The 20,757-nt window shown below is 38.8% G+C and overlaps 1 protein-coding gene across 6 annotated transcripts in view; it reads left to right on the top strand.

Moving 5' to 3' along the window:
• The window catches only part of KIF2A (kinesin family member 2A), a 48,028-nt gene that overhangs the window by 22,779 nt on the left and 4,492 nt on the right, over positions 1–20,757 (top strand). For 4 of the 6 annotated variants that reach the window (XR_013843531.1, XM_079995464.1, XM_079995463.1 and 1 more), the window contains 12 exons: positions 525–620; positions 1,806–1,860; positions 6,168–6,330; positions 8,331–8,421; positions 8,851–8,914; positions 10,192–10,283; positions 10,497–10,639; positions 11,956–12,160; positions 16,509–16,619; positions 18,169–18,236; positions 19,694–19,807; positions 20,389–20,539. Coding sequence is in view for 5 of the 6 variants with exons in the window: in XM_079995464.1 (XP_079851590.1) it covers positions 525–620; positions 1,806–1,860; positions 6,168–6,330; positions 8,331–8,421; positions 8,851–8,914; positions 10,192–10,283; positions 10,497–10,639; positions 11,956–12,160; positions 16,509–16,619; positions 18,169–18,236; positions 19,694–19,807; positions 20,389–20,539 (1,353 nt within the window). In the remaining variant the exon portion in view is untranslated. The remainder of the gene's footprint in view (positions 1–524; positions 621–1,805; positions 1,861–6,167; positions 6,331–8,330; positions 8,422–8,850; positions 8,915–10,191; positions 10,284–10,496; positions 10,640–11,955; positions 12,161–16,508; positions 16,620–18,168; positions 18,237–19,693; positions 19,808–20,388; positions 20,540–20,757) is intronic. The other 2 variants (XM_079995466.1, XM_079995467.1) reach the window with 1 other exon arrangement.

Below are 20,757 nucleotides of genomic sequence, written 5' to 3'. Positions count from 1 at the left end.
TGAAAGGGTCTGGAGAACCCCCAGTGCGGTGCCCAGTTGGTGTGGGGAGAGGAGGGAGTGGTCCCTTCTGGACCAGAAATGCTTGTGCTGATAGAATAATCAGAAGGGTGTAATGTTGAATCCCTCCCTTATATTTTTTTGAAGAAGAAAATGTAGTTGATATATTTTGGGTGTTGTTGAGCAACAGAAGCACTTTTGAGTGCTCAACTTAATTAGCCAACTACAAATCCATATTAATGAGGAGCGGTTTTCAGTATCTTTGTCCAAATGCTTCAGGTATACACGGAATCAATTATATTTTACATAGGAGGGTCTGGAAAAGAGAAGGAAGCTTATGCTTTGTTGCAAGATGAACTATTAGCAAGCATAATTCTTGCAATTCTTTAAAAAAAAGTTTGGGAAAATGTCACGAAACTGGCAAAAATGTTGTTAGATTGCAAACAAAAAGGTATCGTATCAGAAGATAATGTATGAGAAAGAACTATTCTATCTTACAAAGTTGACAGCTATTTCCCCCCTTTTAGGAAGTTGATGCTACAAATCCAAATTATGAAATTATGTGTATGATCAGAGATTTCAGGGGGAGTCTGGATTATAGACCACTGACAACTGCAGACGCAGTAAGTTTTGCTACAACTCTCACAGTGTGAGAATTTGGGAAAGTTTAAAATAAATTGTAAATGACAGTATGGTACGGCCAAATAATAAATACCATATTTATTCGAGTCTAATGCACATCTTCTTTTTTTGCCAAATTAAGCTGCAAAAAATTGGGTGCACCTTAAATTCTATGGTGCATTAGACTTGAGTAAATATGCAGCTCACTGCCGGCGAGGTGCGTGTGCGGCATGCACTCCTCAATGGAGAGGTGGGACGGAGCCTGTACCCACCGCTGGCTAGTGGGCCTGCCTTGCCCGGCTCCTCTCCCTGCCAGACCTGCACCCACCTCAGAATTTTCAGCCTGTCGGTCGTAAAGACTGCACTTTTTGCCTATGCACATTACATTCGCCAGCAAGTTCTTTTTTGGTTTCAAGTTTCTGAAAATTGAGGTGCACGTTACATTCAATGGCACATTAGACTCGAGTAAATACAGTATGTGGTGAGGCTTATATTGTAACTGTTGTACTTCCACAAGCTTTCTGGTTTTAATATGCTCTGAATTGACAAAGATATGTGTGGGTGTCATATATTTTGGTGAGCTGGGAACTGGCAGATCTCAGTCATGGCAACCTGTAATCTCAGAGGCTCCTAAATGCACCTTTGCGATTACAGTAGTTATGGCTGGAGACTGTAAGATCTTAGCTCTTTTTCTAAACCTGTTCCTGTTTGTGATAAAAGTGGCCCAGCATAATAATTATGCAGTTGTGGCTTGCATAACAAGTAATTCAAATAGCAACATGCAAATTTTTCCATCACTTTTCAGGTGTTTTCCAAATGGCCAGGAGAATTTGCCTAGACCACAATGATATTGAGCGTAGTCTAGAAAAGCTGTAAGGAATATGTCCTGCAGTTTGAGCTTTTTGCTCTGTGGAGGGCTGAACCACATGTGTCTACAGTATTTTATTTTAAGGTCACGTGTGAGGCTTATCTCAGTATAGATACTTTTGTAACAGAGTAAACTCATTGAAATTAATGAACCTGTTAGCCATCTATTAATTTCAGTAGAACTAAGGTTGGGTATAACCTACTGCTGAATCCTTTTGTTTTTGATCACATACATCACTATAAACTGTCTTTAAGTTTCTGTTTCAGAATTGGTTCAGAATTACTAATTTCATTGACTCTTTTATTTTTTATTTTTTAAGATTGATGAGCACAGGATATGTGTGTGTGTAAGAAAACGACCACTAAATAAAAAAGGTAGGCCTCTTTTTAATATGCAGACTTTTATCTAGTTTCTGGGAGGTGGGTAATAACTTTATTTTATATTTGTCTTGAGGCCACATGATGAGTTTTTTTTTTTTTTTTAGGCTTCCCCAAAAGGTTTCCATAAGGGAGGGCGAATAAATTTTATCAAGTGGGTACTAGGATAACTCCAAGCATTTGGATTTCTCCTAGAGCACATTTGAAGCTAAGCCACTGATAAAAAATAATGGACCATTTCTGGTTTATTCACACACACACACACACACACACACACAATCATTTTGGCTTTCTGGATGTGCTTGTATAGGCTATATTGAACCCAGGAACCTTCTTATTTGGTCATATCTAGAAGTGATGTCTCCTTTAGCCTTGTTCTGTACATATGGACATCACAATTTGTAAAGAGGGCCTGTCTTTTCAAAGATCAAGGCAACTTACACGAAAAGTACAATAAGCAATGAAAAAAGGAACTCTCTCTCCCTTCCCTTCCCTTCCTCTCTGTAAGACCGAGTTAGCAATACAGACTTTGGTAACTAGAAGGATTTCAAAAAAGTCTTCACATTCCCTCTGAAATGCCAAGAGGAAGGCAGGCCTAGACTATCTGAATTCTGTAATTTAAATATAGTAACCCCCTCAAAAAAAGAAAAAAAAAAAGAAATGTGGCACTGTTTTACCAAAGTGAAGGTCATTTTATTCATCCAAATCTCAAATGCTTGGTTCTATGTAAGTAACGCTTCTGTTCAAAGAAACTCCTAGTTTATTTAGAAGCTTCTAATGTCCCCATAACTAAATTAGGTATTAGTGTAAATGCTGAAATTGTGATGGAATTTCTCTGGGGAGGGGAGTACTTGGGAATTATGTAATGAGATGGTTACATAATGTTCCATTTGAGTGTCTTGTGAAGAGCAATGATGCATTAAATATTATGATGCTAGCAGCTCTGTAGAGCGTATTTAGCTATAACTTAAGTTCTGGGCGTATTTGGCTTTCTTCATGCAGGTCCTTGAGCATCACTTTGAATATCATGGTATTATGGTTTGGAGCGATGGTTCTCATGTTATCTCATATAATGATGAAATACTACCTCTGCAATAGAAATCAATTTAAAATTTGGGGGCTGGTTAATATTAGTCCATGATTAATCAGACACTCCCTCCTCTCCCCTCAGTCTGTCCAGGTCCTAACCTGCAGTCATTGCCAACATGCAGTTCTAGGGCTCAGACACGTCTGGAGTATCAAGAAAATAGGGAGACTGTCCCACATAATTTGATAACCTGTTAATCAAGGCAGTGCCAATGCCAAAGCCAACCAAATAATGTGGGAGAAGAATGCATCTTTCTGATTTCTCACAGGAGCTGGCAAGAGTAGGAGAAGAGTTGATGTATCTTCCCCCAACTGTAATGGGACTTATCTATCTATCTTTCTATCTATCTATCTGTCTATATCTATCTATCTATCTATCTATCTATCTATCTATCTATCTATCTATCTTATCTACATAAGGGCTTATCTATAGTTGCCTTTCCCCTGCGCTTTCTGAATACCCTTTTTTTCTTTTTGCTCTGGAGCTTTACCTAGAAACTTGCTCTTTAAAGCTCAATCGGAGCAAATGGCAATCTGCTGAAAACCCAAATTGCTGCTTTCTCAAATTTGGCTTTAAAGGCTAGGTTTTTGTGGGGAGAGCTCTGGAGCACAGAAATCAAAAGGTGGGGGGGCACTCCGACGTGGAGCTTTAAAGCACGGACCTGTGTCTGAAAGAGTAGGGAAAACAGCAGGGCAAAAGGCAAGTGTGGATAAGCCCATAAGAGATATGGGATGGGGGAGAGCACTTGCACAGGTTGCTGAACACTTCCAAGGCTAGGAAAGCAGGGCTGAACAGGAAACATTCTGCAGCTTAGCTTATTCGGTCGGGAACTGAATCCAGGTGGTAGATGGATGACAACGGGCAAATTTCCCCTTCTACTACTAAGATAACTTTGGAATTATCCTGGTCTCACTATGTGTAATCAGGATGATCTCACACCTCCCATAGATTTCTGTATGGCCTCAATTGAGTTCATGACCGTGTCTGCTCCGTACCTGGGAAAAAGCTGGGTGGAAGTAATAAAGTGCTGCTGATGCTTTCAGAGGGTGGTGATGAGGATTCCTCCATATCTATACAGCAGTTGTCAAGGCCATCTTGGTAGTTTCCATTCCTACTTTGGCTCTTTCTCTACCCTTTTCGCCTTTGTATTCCTCAGATGGGGGAAGGGAAGTAGCCTGCTTTTTTCCTCAGCTCTCTGACTCATATCTGAAGACAGAGGGTCTGTGACAGCTTCCCTTTGATGTGCTGGGCAGTCCATTGATGTGGAACTTGCCCTACTTCTCTGCCCTTCAGTTCAGAATGAGTGTAACCATCCTGTGGTTATATAGGATGTTACACATTGACTATATCACGGAACTGTTGGAGCCTACTATCTTTCAGTCACCGGATTGTAATGTAGATTTTATTAGGAATGTAGGCTGTATTCAAGCAGTTGATGTATTAATCAACTGAAATCTAATTGTTGTAGCCATTTACACACACACACACACACACACACACTCACACACTCACACTCTTACTGCCCTTCACTGTAAGGTCCCAAGGCAGGATACAACATTACAACAAATTTAAAACAACCCACAAGTATAAAAACAAGGTGGGTCCCAAAAACATACACCTCAGGTGTCAAAAGCTAGGGCCTTCAGATTTGCAGCTGGTCCCCATATAGGATTTGATAGGATTTCATTTTCTCTGTCCTCACCAGGTTTGATTGGACGAAATATTACAAGACAATATATTGAGGAGGTTTGGTGCTATAATAAAAGTTTATTTAATCAACTTTTCCAGAATTTTCACCTGGGCATTCTAGTTTTTAAAGTGAAACATGAAATGTGAGAATCTTTAACTCTCTGAACTTAAAAATATAATTCTCTCAGTGTTGTAAAACCTGAAGTTCCAACTTTATTCTGAAGGTCTGAGTGACTAAGAATGTTTTCATTTATAATGTAATGAGATTCATTGTAATCTTCCTAGGAGACAGATCACAGTCTGTTTATCCTGTTTGTATAACCAATATTAGGTAAATTAAACTATAGGGAGATGTGTGTCTCTGTTGAGTTTTGTCATGCTACTTAAGATGTTTAAAAGTTGTGAATTTGTGTGTTCAGATAATATTTTTTTAAAAAGAACAAAATTGGGGTCTAATGGGCCTTGAAGTATAGACAGGTCTGTACAGTGGTGCCTCGCAAGACGAAATTAATTCGTTCCGCGAGTTTTTTCGTCTTGCGAAGCACAGACTTTGGAAAAGCTTCAAAAATCACCAAAGTCTTCAAAAACCTCAAAAAAGGCTACCACACCACGTGCTATGAGTTGCTCCTCGAAGTGAATGCACGGTTTTAAGAAAAAGGAAACAAACTTGCAAGACAAAGGAAACAAACTTGCAAGACGTTTTCGTCTTGCGAAGCAAGCCCATAGGGAAATCCGTCTTGCGAAGCAACTCAAAAAACGAAAAACTCTTTCGTTTTGCGAGTTTTTCCTCTTACGAGGCATTCGTCTTGCGAGGTACCACTGTAATATAGTGTGCCCTAAGAACAATCTATTGAGTTTTTTCTTTCGAGTAATATTTTTCTGTGTTTCACTTGCAAATATAGGGCAGAAATTTCCATTTTATTTTCCTGCCACATGGTTACAACACTTCTCTCAAAGCTAAACTTTGGTTGCTTTCCAGTAACTGGGTGGTTAGGTGAAAGGTCAGAATCAAAACACTTCAATGTAGAGCTCTTTGTATGAGAAACCTCAATATATTCTGATTTCTGTCCTGAGGGGTTTTTCCCCCTCACAGAAATAGGACACATTAATGCATTTGACTGTACATACAAAGCACCTTTTGTTTGCATGTCTCTTGAAACATTGGGCTTTGTGTATGTTGTTGCTGACTCAGGCATTTCATACAACTGATGAAATCAAGTTGGCTATCTCCTGTTCCCTTGAAGATGGGTAATGATTTCTTTATGTACTGTTCTTGCAACAAGCTATTTATGCATGCAGATTAAAAAAACAAATAGACTGAAGATGATTCTAGTTTAAACTGAACAGCCTGGAAATACATGTACATATGTATTTTTTTTTTCTTCCAAAGATGCACATTATAGTATTACCAGATTCACATAAATTGCTTTGAAAAGATTTAACTATTTTGGATGTATGACTAATGTCTCAATTAATTGTGAAGTTTGTGTATCCAAAAAAATTAATACACATTTAATTGCTTTTTTAGAAACTGTAATGAAAGATCTTGATGTAATAACAATCCCTAGCAAAGATGTTGTGATGGTACATGAACCCAAACAAAAAGTAGATTTAACACGGTACTTAGAAAACCAAACTTTCCGCTTTGACTATGCCTTTGATGACAGCGCTCCTAATGAAATGGTGTACAGGTATGTGTTCCTTGTCCCCATTTTGAAGTTTGTTGCTGTTTTCTCCTGTCAGTAAGCTGATGTTCTGTTTAACTTGGATTCCTGTGTGTTGTTACTGCAATTCCTATGTGTTTGTCTCTTTTTCCACTTCGTCCTCCCAAAAGGACATATTTTCCTAGCCACAGTTATATTTAAACTGTAATAGCTTTATCCAGTGTGAGTGTTTTTGTGTCACTGTACTGGGCTTCTCGCTTCTATTGTGCTTAGGTCCTTCCCACTTTTGGAGGCAGAAGATAATTACACAAAGGGGTTAAGACCTCATTTGGAACCTGAGAGGCAGGTCAGACTTGAAAGATCTGGGCAGAAGAAAAACAGACTCTGCTAGGGGTTTCTTGAGAAGCTGCTAGGATTTTTCCAGAGTCAGAGAGGCAAGAATAAGTCTGGAAATATTCTCCTTTAATGCTACTTCTCTTAAGCTAGTTTGAAAGGAAGGAAAGTCCTGAAAAATGTGTGAGTGGGAGGGAGTAGGTGGCAGAAAGAAAGAAGAAAGGGTTAGTTCCGTCTACTTATGACTGCCATCCTGCCTGCTGCTTGGTATGTAGCCCCTGACAGATTACCCCCAAGTCAATGCAGCTCTTGGCAGAAACGGTTGCCCATCTCTGCTCTTCGTGGTACAGTTTGAATCTGAGTCTCCTTCTAGGACCAGGAGGATCCACAGTTCCACTCCTGCAATTAGTACAGAGAATACAGAAATGTTCAGAAGCTCCAGGTCAGCACTGCAGAGCAAAAGGACTCTGTGTGCATCATTTTAAGTCAATAGGGAGTGCTTGTTTCTCTAGAACGGGGGTGGGGAACCTTTAGCTCAGGGGTCAGCAAACTTTTTCAGCAGGGGGCCGGTCCACTGTACCTCAGACTGTGGGGGGCCGGACTATTTTTTTATTTTTATTTTTTTTTGGGGGGAAATTCCTATGCCCCACAAATAGCCCATAGATGCATTTTAAATAAAGGGACACATTCTACTCATGTAAAAATATCAGGCAGGCCCCACAAATAAGCCACAGATACATTTTAAATAAAAGGACACATTCTACTCATGTAAAAACATGCTGATTCCCAGACTGTTCACGGGCCGGATTTAGAAGGCGATTGGGCTGGATCTGGCCCTTGGGCCTTAGTTTGCCTACCCATGCTTTAGCCTATAAGCCAGTCTTTGGGGGAGGTCTGATTTGGCCCACAAGGCCATATCAGTTATCTTCACTTGGGACGTCAGCTGATTGAAGGCAGGATTCAATACCTCATTAGCTGTGAGTGTCTGTTGCCAGGAGGGGACAGGAGTCTACAGTCAACACAAGAAGATTTATCTGTCTGTTTGCTGGCTTATAAGTGGGGGTTTAATTCTGCCAAAGAAAACCTGTAAAATGCAAGCAGCTTCTTTGCAGTTTCTGTAGCAGTGGTGAGTGGGGCGAGCAGCAAAGGGGGGAAAGGCGAGTCTTTTTTTGCTTTGGCCTCCCCATCTCTGCTGTTGGAAGTGTGAGAAAGAAGCCTGCAGAAAAGAACTTATGGGAATGGAGGATGACCTAAAGACTTCCTTTGGACTTCTGAAAGCATTATTTAGAAGGCAGAAAATAAGATCTGACTGCTGCTGAATCCAAAGTTGAAAGTAATTTGTGTCAAAGTACTCTACTACTCGTTTTTTGGTCTAAACTGCAACAGACATTTTCAAAGATTGCTTTTGATGTTTTTGCTTGGATGGGGTTATACAAGCTTTATTTCTTACGTAAAGTTTTAAAAAGCTATTATACTAGGCACTCTTGGAGATCCATTTCAGTCACCGGTTTAGGCCTGGTTTTGGCACAGAAACTGCTTTGGCTAGTTAGCTTTTGTTCTTGTTTCTATTATGTATTTTGTGTTTTTATCATGTATTTTATGCTCTGAACCACCCTGAGATCTAAGGATGAAGGGTGGTATACATATTTTAAAAATAATATAATAGCTATGTTTCTTTTATTTCTGTGCTAAAGGTTTACTGCAAGACCACTAGTAGAAACAATATTTGAAAGAGGAATGGCTACATGTTTTGCTTATGGACAAACAGGCAGTGGAAAGACCCATGTAAGTATTTCTGGTGATCAATACATGCTATTGAAGTGCTTTTATTATAACCTGATAACTTTGAATGTATTAACAACATAATTGACTCTCTTAAGGGCAAACACCTCTTAGGGACTGGTCATACACTGTAAAATTTTGTCCCAGGTCCCACTTATGAACCTACTTTATGGAACTTTAAAGGCTGCTTGCCGACAAACTTCATTAGAGTTAGAAACACATATACATTCTTAGAGTGTCCACTGTTCCCGTCACTACAAAATGCTAAGGTAATCTGTGTCTTAAGGGAGCAAATCCAGTTGTTTTTACACAAAGCAGTGGGTCTTCTCAATGAAAATAGTTATTCATGCATGACCCTTGAAAACGAGTATGTGATGTTTGATAGTTGCCGTTTTCATGCTGTTTATTTTATTGTATTATATTTGTCTTTAGACAATGGGTGGTGATTTTTCGGGAAAGAACCAAGACTGTTCAAAAGGAATTTATGCATTAGCAGGTATGTCCTTTGTCTTTGGGCTTGATACAAAAGAGTCTGTATCCTGTACGTATAGCTATACACTTTATGGTATTTGGGTACCACTTAACATCTGAGATTGAGAGATGTAATACTATTCACTAAATGCATGGTTAAGTTGGAAGTTGGACCTGTGCGAAACTGCAGGCAGAAGGAAACTGTCAGAGGGGACTTGCCTGCTTCTTCACCCCATTGCAGCTTCCTGCATTCCCAGGAAGTTGTTTCTGGAGGTCAGAGCAGCCTGTGTATTGGGGTGTGAAGGGATGTTGGGTAAAAGGAAGTTACTGAAAATGGGGCCAAAACATCTTGCAAGAGCAGTATCCCTCACACAAGGCGCTTTTCTATTTTGACAGTTCCTCTTGCACCCCATCCCACTTTGTTCTGGAGGCTCCTCTAACCATCAGAAGTAGCTTTTCTGGAGTTACTATAGTAACAGAGGGGACTTGGGTGGCGCTGTGGGTTAAACCACAGAGCCTAGGACTTGCCGATCAGAAGGTCGGCGGTTCGAATCCCCGTGACGGGGTGAGCTCCCGTTGCTCGGTCCCTGCTCCTGCCAACCTAGCAGTTCGAAAGCACGTCAAAGTGCAAGTTGATAAATAGGTACCGCTCCGGCAGGAAGGTAAACGGTGTTTCCGTGTGCTGCTCTGGTTTGCCAGAAGCGGCTTAGTCATGCTGGCCACATGACCTGGAAGCTGTACGCCAGCTCCCTCGGCCAATAAAGTGAGATGAGTGCCACAACCCCAGAGTCGGTCACGACTGGACCTAATGGTCAGGGGTCCCTTTACCTTTATAGTAACTACCGTAGTAACAGAAGATTACTATGGGAGAGGGTTGGTGGGGAAGCATCCTTTCATGTCCTTTCTTGTAAAGCTTATAGTCTAACATTCTAGCTTCCATCCTGTGAATCTCTTTGCATTTTATCAGCTTCTCTCCAAAACAAATGCTGTGAATTTTACCTGTAAATTTATGGCCTATTGTACAGGGTTCTTGCTTGCTTTACAGAAAGCTAATGTATGTGATGCATGTTAAACACGTGAAAACGCTATACTAATTCTCCTTTTTTTATGACTAGCCACATGGAACAATCGATGCTACTATGTGAACATTTGTCATGGATGCTTTAGTGAAATTCTTGCATTATAGGGGTTGACTAGATGACCCTCAAGGCCCCTTCCAACTCTACAGTTCTGTGATTCGAACAGCTGTACATTTAACATTTTTTCTGTTACTTAGTCGATATCTTTTTCATCTATTCACAGCTAGAGATGTCTTTTTAATGTTGAAGAAACCAAACTATAAGAAACTAGAACTTCAAGTATATGCAACATTTTTTGAAATTTATAGTGGAAAGGTATGTGATATATACACATATATCTATTTAGAATAAAAGTCTTATCTACCAAAGCTTATTTTGTTGGGAGTTCTGAGTTTTCGGCTCTGTATTTGGATCTCTTTGTTTTGCTTGGCTGAATTGTTTTGTCAGATAGAACTAAAGTAATGTTCTAAAGACCCCTAAATAAAACAACATCTCTTCTCCCTCTCTTTCCCCTGCTCCCTGCATAAGGTTTTTGACTTATTGAACAGGAAGACGAAATTGAGAGTTTTAGAAGATGGTAAACAGCAAGTCCAGGTGGTGGGATTACAGGAACGAGAGGTTAAATGTGTTGAAGATGTACTCAAGCTTATTGAAATAGGCAACAGTTGCAGGTAGGATTTTTATTTTTTACTTTTTTAAAAAAACAACAACCTGGGAGTTTACTTGCCAGAAGAAAACTCCTGGTCTGTAATACCTACTGAGAGAAATAGAACATTTGTGTGTGTGTGTGTGTGTGTGTGTGTGTGTGTTTGTTTTAGGAGCGGTGTTGATTTGTGTTATCAGCTTACTGTCTTAATATTTTGCTAATTTATTGACATATTGTTACATTTATTACATCTGGGTTTCCAACTAAGACTGTAACATTCAAATTCAGGCTTAAAAGAAGTTATAACTAGCACTTGCATAGCTATAACTACACTTGCCCCTTCAGTCTGTGTGTTCCAATGCTGATTTTTAACCCTGGTCTGACTAGCTCATATTGTAAGGTCCAATTTCCCCTTGTGCTGGTGTGGTTGTAAGGTTCAAGAAACATATTGACGCATGTAGTGGGAATGTAACTAAGTACACATGTTCTGGAAGGAGGTTGTAACAGAGATTGGTATTATTGTTGCCAAACAGGGGTCCTTGGATGCTAAGTTACGTCTCTTACCTATTTTTGATGACACCAATATTAACCTTACTCAACACCTTTTTCTATATGTGTTGGTTGCCGCTTGTCTAGTGATCGCTCAAGGATGGAAGGGCACATCTTGTTATTCTACCGATGGTTTTAAAAAGTAGTGTTCATTGCCTTTTTTTTTTGAAAAAAAGTGACTCATAAAATATGTGCCACCATGAGTGATTTGGACTTCTCTGACTTTGCTTCAGGTTGGAGGCTGTTTGTGACTTAACATGACCAAACAATCTCATGGCTGGCACATTTCCACTAAATATAAGTATTTGGCAATAATCATGATGATTTAATATGTTTGGTATTAGTATGAACCCTGTATTCCACTATGGAATTTATTTTATGCTACTCCTTCTTTTTCAAACTTTCTGTGATTATTATGATTATTATTTTATTATTTTATTTTTATGACTATTTTTATTCTTTCTTTTAGCTTGATGCTTCATTTTTGTTTACTGTAAAATAAAAATAACTAATACTTGCTTCTAAAATGTAAAAATATTATTAAGTGAATTGAAACAAATGTGGTTCAATGAGTGGTATAAGAGGAAAATACAGATGCTCTTCTACCTCAGTTCATGCCATAGTTGAAGATAGAGAGTAATTGGCATATGTGTACTGCAAATGAGCCCCTTGTTTGTTTTGTATTAGAATAGAACCTAAAGTGTGCTTTAAACTATCAACAGATAGTGTAAGCCTGACAAGCCTTGTGGTGATGTGTAATTCAATTGCGTTTCTCTCCTCCCTTTGCTACAGAACATCTGGTCAGACATCTGCAAATGCACACTCATCTCGAAGCCATGCAGTGTTTCAGATCATCCTCAGGAGGAAAGGGAAGCTGCATGGTAAATTTTCATTGATTGACTTGGCTGGAAACGAAAGAGGAGCTGACACTTCCAGTGCCGATAGGCAAACACGACTGGAAGGCGCTGAAATTAACAAGAGCCTTTTAGCACTTAAGGTAAAAAAAAAAAAAAAATGCCTCTCATTGTAGTTGTACCAAAGACCCTCTAGTCTTCCATATTGCAGCAAATGCAGAAACTTCTGAAGGTGATATTTGCCTTCCGTATTTATTAAGTGTGTTGTTACATTTGTACATTCAAAGAGCTCTAAGCAGTACTTTAGATTTGTGTTTGATTTGTGAGCTAGGTTAAGCTGCAGGAGACTGATTTACCCAAAGCCAAACACCTAGTTTGCTTCCTAGCTTAGCAGTTATTTACTCCTGGCCCTCCCACATTCAAGCTACTGAAATACACGGATGCTGAACATTTTCATAAGGTTAGGTAGCTTTGTAGACCTCTGCCTATACTCATACATGGTTTGTGATTTATGATAAGAATCTTGGACTGTTCAAGAACTGCAATAGGTAGCAGTCAAGTCCTCTAGCAGCTGGTGGTCAGGCACAGACTGAAACTGTGGAGTTGGACCACAATGCGGAGGGCTTGCTCAGCAATAGTAGGAAGCCAGAACTGTTAAGCCGATATAGGCCAGGGTCTGAACATAAAGCTTGGTACCACTCAAATGTTGTTGGACTACACTTTCCATTAGCTCCAGCCAGCATGGGCTGTGGTTAGGAATGGTGGAGGTTGTAGTTCACAACATTTGGAGGGTATCAGGTTTTGGAAGGGCTGCGCTTGGGTGCTAGCTGTAGGATTTTGGCATGGGGCTTTTGATGCTATCTGTCTATTGTTTCTGGTAAAAGACTATGGTCTCTTTGGGTAGTTGACTCTACATGTGTATACACATGTCCGTGTGTGTGTGTGTGTGTGTGTGTGTAAGTGGTATGAGAATGCCCCATACATACTACATCTCTTTCCCTCCCTTTAGTCTGCAAGTATTTATTGATAATATTTATTTCTGGAAAAAAATTATCCTGCCATTTCAGTGTTATACAAACTCACCTTTTTTGTCAATGTACGTAGATTTTCTGTGTGCGTAAACCAGCTGTTGCTTTCTCTCTCAAAGAAAACCCTGTATTGGTCTTACTAGATATATATCAACCCTAGGGAAATGTCAAAATGTAGGATGAGCCATCACTATAGCATGGAGAGAGGCAGGTGGAGCACTCTGCTATAAGTTTCCTAGGGAGTAATATATGCATAAAAACGTGGTTCTAAGTTTATGGTTGTGTAATTAACACAAGTGTGCATGGGAGAAAGACAGACAAACAGTGTGGACTTCACCTGTGTTTTGGTTTATTGTGCATATTTGGTATGATTACAAAACACACCGATACATACTGCATAACTAATATTTAACAATACAGTGAAGACCCTTGTGACACTTTAAAGACTAACAAATTTGTTGCAATGTAAGCTTTTGTAGACCAGACTGCCCTTTTGGGGGAATACTCTGGTCCAGGAAATATTATGCCACATTTGTCAGTCATCACAAGTTTTTGTTTTTATTGCAACAAGCTAACACAGTTAGTCCTCTAGAAATAGTTACTTGATATACAGCTGCCCTCAGACATGCCTAATTTGACTAACCAAGTAATAAAAAAGAGCTTACACTGATTTGTGCTAACAAAATACAACCAGTGCATGGCTTCACTGTGAGAACAGGTTGTTTTTTAAACAGGGCAACATACAATTAGCACAGAATATATACCTAATGGAGACACACCAAAATGTCTTATCCTTCTTTATAATCCTATTCCTTGTTTTGCCCTTTCTTCTTTTAACATTTTGCAGCTAGATTCAGTGAATAAATTGGATCTGAACACAAACAACAGCTTCCTCCAAGAAAAGTCAAATTTTAAAGCTCTTGAAATTTATTCTCACACATTTCCTCCTTATCTGTAATGTAGCTATTTTGCCAGTATGCACTTCTGCAGTTTGTGTAGCTTGCTGAAAGATTTAATTCCACATTACATATCCGTAATATACATATTTGTATTTATGTGCATTGCAAATTCAGTGCATGGAAAGTATCCAGATTTCGTGTTTATTTTTACTTAACTGCAGTGAACTGTTTTGCTGTTGCTCTGCTTTGTTTGTCATCTTCTAAATTATATAGGGGAGCAAGAATAAGCAAGCAGCTACAGATGTTCCAAATTACTGTTGTCAGGAATAAATGGAATATTTCTAACTGAACTACTTAATCTTCATTTTCTGACAGTCTTTGTATCATGAGAAAACTGAAGGAGTTGAAAATCCTCCAGTTCATTTGTCAAAACATTTCAATGCTTTTGAAATGTGGGCTTTGCCCCATTAGAAGTTGTCTGTGATGAGTTTCCCATTGTTGAAATATTTCAAAATCTATTCACTGTAACCAAATAAGGGTTGCATAGTCAAATACTTAAGTATTACTAGTGAAGAAAGAAGAATTATTTAAAAGTCATATTGTATTGCTGTTTCATAAGCTATGTCCTCTTCTGGGATTTGACCTTTAATGCTAAATGGAATGTACAGTCATACCTCTAATTGCGTTAGGTTCATGTTGCGGATTTTCGGGTTGCGAATGCGGCAAACTTGGAAGTGTATACTTCTGGGTTTCGCCGCACATGCAGAAGTGTTCTGTGCGCTTTGCACATGCACAGGAGCACTCTATTGCGTCATGCACAGAAGCAGCGTTCTACTTATGGACTTTTTGGGGTATGAATGGCACCCCGGAACGGATCATGTCCATAAGTAGAGGTACCACTGTACTGTAAATGGCTGTAGCTCCATGGTAGATTATCTCCTTTGTGACCAGAAGGTTTCAGGTTCAGTCCCTGGCATATCCAGGTAGGTTTGGGAAATACTTCCTGCCTGAAATCCGGGAGAACCACTGCCTGCCAGTTTATATTGTACAAGATGCATTGCTGGGCTGGTGCCATGTTTATTGTGTCCTAAAAATGATCTTTAGTCTCTTACTGCAGCCTGCCTGCCTTATTGACCAAGCATTGAGGAGAGTGAGTCCATTGAGGTGCTGATACTGTCTGGGTCCCCTGGCTGTTACCCTCCATCTCATTATAGCCTCCATGATTGGCTATATAATTCCATGCCTATTTTATGTGAGGTTCCTTGTGAAACACAGCTGTGGAACTGGGGAGCCCTCAGTCACTGGCTGGAGCAGAAAGATATGAGATGGGGGAGGCAAACCTTTTAAGTTGGTTAGATGGGCTTGGGTGGGTATGAAGTCGACCAGGGCTGCCTTTTGAATAGGGTTTTTTGGGATTAAAGGGCCATTATTTCCAGGTCATTGAGCAGGATTGAAGGCCTATCCTGACCAAGGCAATGATTCCATTGAAATAGCCCAGGCATAGACAAACTCAGCCCTTCAGATGTTTTGGAACTACAACTCCCATCATCCCTAGCTAACAGGACCAGTGGTCAGGGATGATGGGAATTGTGGTCCCAAAACATCTGGAGGGCTGCGTTTGCCTGTGCCTGAAATAGCCCTTTGTAAAAAGTTTTGAGAACCATGACACAAAACTAGTCTGGTGTTCAAGCAATTTTATTTTTATTTAACTTTAGAAAACGTTCATACATTTTCCTTTAAAAGTATTTTACTTTAGAGTGAAATAGCCAAAAATAAAAATTATTAGGTGAGGATAAAATTAATTAGTTTCTCCTTTCATGGTTTGTTGCTCTATTAACATAAGCACTGTCTGCTGGATCAGAGTAGTAGTGCTTTTAGTCCAGCATTCTGTTCCCACGGTGGCCAACCAGATGCTTATGGTTTCCAAGAGCAAGAGCCTTCTCCCCTCCTGTAGTTTCTAGCCTTTGGTATGAAACCCTACAGAATCAGAGCAGTGTTGGTAAGAACTTAACTAGCATAGAAAACCCTTGTGAGACACAGTGGACACCCATTTCCCTTGGTTTACATTTTATACACAAAGAAACTATTAGCCTGGAGGATTTTTTTAAATCTTTCTTTCTAAGCTGAGTACTGACCTAAAGAGGTTTTTTTTACAGAATGCTGAACAGCACCTACAATAACAAACACTGTCGTTTTAAGTGCTTTCTTCCTTAATCTCTGATCCAAGTAACTTGTCTAGTGCTGCAAGGCTCCAGAAGTAGTGAAGAACAGTAGCAATTAAAAGAACTTGCCTATAGCTCAATTTGCCCATGAGAGTCTAGAGTTAATATTGTGCTCGGACTTAAAACACAAACTCTAGCAATGCCTAATTACAGTGCTACAGTGGCCTTGAGGTTTATTTGCATTTTTCATAATTAGAAATACTGAAAACTGATGTAATATTTTAAGACTGGCTTAAACAAGAGCAACATGTTTATTTATCTGGTTTTGTTGATTGCACTTGTATTAATATTTTTGCATGTGTCCTGTGGAGCAAGAAAACATAAACATGTTTACTCTTACAGGAGTGCATCAGAGCCTTGGGCCGAAATAAGCCTCATACTCCATTCAGAGCGAGTAAACTTACTCAGGTCCTAAGAGATTCATTCATAGGAGAAAACTCTCGCACCTGTATGGTAAGTTGAGTGTGTTGCATTGCTGTAGAAAACAACAACAATCTATTAGTAGTAGATCAACTTAAATACACCATAGGCCACATACAAAGGGGATGGAAAAGCCTGTATTCTCAGGTGGCCCTCTAATCTTTAGATAGCGATCCTTAGCTGGAAGTCAGTACTGCTTCACAACCAGACCCATTGGTTCTCTCCTGATTATTTTCTTGGTCTTAAGCAGTGCTTTTTTTCTTTAAAAATGTTTAGGGGTGCTCCCAAAAAAATCACCATTTTATAGTTCAAATTGGGAAAAATAAATACAGTAAATGGACAAAAGTACAAAGATTCACAAAATGTTTAGGGGCATGCGTCCCCCTGCGTACCCCCAGAAAAAAGCACTGGTCTTAAGACTTGGATTTTAAAATACCGTAAGAGATGTTTATGAGTGTAATCTTTCCCTTTGGGGCAATTCGAAGATGGCTCCTTGATATGCTCAAATTTCCTAATATGGTTCCAAAAGCTACTTATCAGAATTAAGTTTCTTCTATGGGATGTGTTTATAGTCCTTAAGATTCCAACGGATTCCATATGTTGTTTTTGGTAGGTCCTGTTGGAATAACCTATTAGTCAATGTCATTTTATTTGTGGAAAAGGTACTTGTGGAGGTTATTCTACCCTGCATATGCTAGTATCCTATTTCCAAATATGCCTTGTGCAAATCCTGCTTACTTGTACATAGAGTAATACTGTTCATTCCAGGACAAAATTGCATATGTATTTGTGACTGAGACACTGGGGTTCGAGAGACTGTGGTTGCCCCTTAAGTTTTACAGCAGTGAGACTACCAAGTGTCATGTGAAATTCATATGGAAGACACTAACTTGGACAGCTGAACTTTAATTTTTCAATATTCTATATCCAAAGTTAGTTTACTATTTTGTGTATGGTACTGACTGCCGTGTTGAAACTCAACTATACATTTTATTTAAATTGTAAAAGTTTGTGATTGTATTTATTTTGTTCCTGTTTTTGATAGTATTTTTATGGCAACTTGAATAACTAGGCCCTGTTTGTTTAAAACAAAATAAAGATGGCTGCCCATGCTATCTTACCTTCACCATTTTGATTATTCTGATATAGAATTAATGCTATCTTCTTTCTCAAGGGTCACCAAATGGTAAGAGGTGAAGAAGTAAGTCAAGAAATAATAATTAAAGTGGAGACAAGTATTTATGTTTATTGCATCTATCAATACCTGCTGGAAAGCAGTACTCTTCCCTAATTAGATTGGGTGGTGAAGGAGAGATTGGAAATAAAATGTATTAGAAAGATACCATATTGTACGGATAGGTAGGTGCTCTAAAATGTGGATTCATTTAAAACTGAATATAGGTTAAACACATAATATGCATCACTTGGATATCAAGTGCTTACTTGAACACAATACTTAATATTTTCAGTGTGCATAAATTTAATAAATATTTCCTTCTTTTAAGTAATAATACAGATTTGTGCATGTGCACTTGACTGTTGTTGTCCTTGAAAAATAACTTTTGATATCCTTTCCTCCCAGATTGCTACTATTTCTCCAGGGATGGCATCTTGTGAAAATACTCTAAACACACTAAGATATGCGAACAGGTATGAGAATTTATATTTATATCATTGCATTCCCTAGCAGCGTTTGAAACCTAGAAGCCTTATTTCAGGCTTCAACTTCCGTATACTTTCTGAATTGCTATGAGGAACTACATTTATACAGTTGAAGATGGCTGGCCTAACCTTATGCAGAAGGTCTGAAGTGGAGTTGAAAACAGGTTCTCCCACCCCAAATTTCCAGATCACAGCTGAGCATCATCTCAGTTTGATTAATCTATCCTTTCAGTCTGGAAACAGGAGTATATGTCTTGAGGTTATGACAATAATAGGGTAGAATGCATTAGTGAGTAAATTTCTGTCGGTGTCCTATACATATAGCAACAAGCAGACTAAAATAAAAACCTATTTTTTAGTTAGGCTGGCATTTTAACTGAATTCTGATGTTAGTTTAAACCAATTATTATTGTCATTGTGTTGCATTTCTTGTACACCGCTTACAGACATTTAAGCATTATATAAATTGTTCAAATGAATAACAATTTAAAAGGCAGTATTAATTATTTATAAATAATGCAATTGATATATGTTTAGCATGTCTTTCTCTAAGGCAGCAGTGAATATTTGACCCTTAAATGCTGGGTGGTTGTTTTTTTAAAAAAATCACTTCTTCCAAAAGAAGAGCAGTTTACCTCTGGATCAGTCCTTGGCTGAAATAACTGCAAATGTCAGTTGTTTTGTAGCTGGGTAGACCTGTTGTGATGTTCACCAAGACACTGGGCTTATATAGAAATACTGGCTTCTTTGACATGTCTTATAAATGTTCATGGAATTTGTTTATGTATTACACAATTTAGCTAGTAAGTAATAATAACAATAACAATAATAATAATAATACCCCGCCCATCTGGCTGGGCCTCCCCAGCCACTCTGGGCGGCTTCCATAGAAACCAAAAATACAGTAAAATATCACATGTTAAAAACTTCCCTGAACAGTAGTATACAAGTCTTTGTTTTTAATATACCACATTCTGAGCATTTATATTAATAGTGGGAGATTTCTATGCATGAGCTGCATGACCACATAGTTTGTAAAGTGTATGATTAGAATAATACTAAGACCTGGGTCATAATAGTCTGCTAAAGCTGAAGTGATTTGTTTTTGTTCCTGAAGTTGTACAACGTAAGCTTAGTATCGTGGCAACCCGTATGGTGCATTAGTGGGAATGTTGAACCTGGAACAATCTCCTTGCATTCCACCCAGCTCCATTCCACCCAGCTGAAGGATGACCTTGAAGGATGACCTTGCTTAAGCCAACATCCTTTGACTTCAGTTTCCCATCTTGTAGTAATGATAATTTTCTCTTGGAGGATTTGCCAAGGTTTATTTGTGCCCTAGCAAGCGTGTTGCATAACTGACTGATTAAATATTAGAGGTTGTGATTTCATTGTCCTTACAAGAACACTTTCTTTTAATTTGCTGCTGTATCTTGCTGCTGCAGAGTAAAGGAATTTGGAATTAGTCCTTCGGACATTCCCTTCTCACAGGGTAGTGGCAGTCGCTCTGATCTCTCTCCTTCCTATGAGTATGACGACTTTTCTCCTTCGATCACCAGGTCTACTTCATTCTTTACATGGACTCTCTATTTTCTTTTAGTGTTTTTCCCCCCTCTTCAGCTGTGTAATTTTACAGACAAACCTTCACCTACTTTCCCTGTCTTGAGTCATCACCGCCTTTTTGTTCCCATTTTGTTTGACAGGTGGTGACACTGCATGGCCTGCAACTCATTTTCCCAATTATTATTCATCTTTTCTTCTTTTCAAACATTTCATGCCCAAGCTTGTTATTTCCCCTCATGTGTAAGATAGTGGTGATGTCAACTTTTGTAGTAGTAGCAATTCTACATTTGAATAATTGAAGTGCAACACTGATTCACTTTTAAATGCATGTGAAATAATTATAGTATAAAATAATAAATGATTCAAACTCTTACATGAGCACAATGTTTAATATTGTAATCAAGTATATTGTGTTTGACTCCTCATGTTAAGGGTACACTCCTATTAAGGATACACTCATTCATGATGTTGACATCACCATTATTTATGTGAATTGCCTGTGAATTGATGAAGGGTTTTTTTCTGTACTAAATGAATGGTACACATTTTAAAATGAACACCTTCTTTGCAACTGTAGAGTAAAGGAACTGACAGTTGATCCCACTGGTGCTGGTGATATCCGTCCAATCGTTCATCATGCTCCAAATCAGATTGATGACTTGGAGGCACAGTGGGGTGTTGGTAGTTCACCTCAGAGAGATGATCTCAAACTACTTTGTGAACAAAATGTGAGTATCTGGCAAACCTCAGTGGCTCTTATTGCAGTAGAAATGCAATGCAAACATTTAGTCAATTAGTATATGTATATAAAGTTGCTTGGTGTGTTGCAAGGATAGTCTAGACTCTTTCTCTATTAAACAAAAACTGAAACTAATCATATGTTGCATACATTATTCTCCTGCATTATAGTGTGTTGACAGAAATGTCTTTCTAGATTTTGTTTCAG

This window comes from Podarcis cretensis (assembly GCF_951804945.1).
Source record: "Podarcis cretensis genome assembly, chromosome: 11".
Taxonomy (NCBI): Eukaryota; Metazoa; Chordata; class Lepidosauria; order Squamata; family Lacertidae; genus Podarcis; species Podarcis cretensis.
Note: the sequence above shows the minus strand (reverse complement) of the source record. Positions and strands in the feature narration are given on the sequence as shown.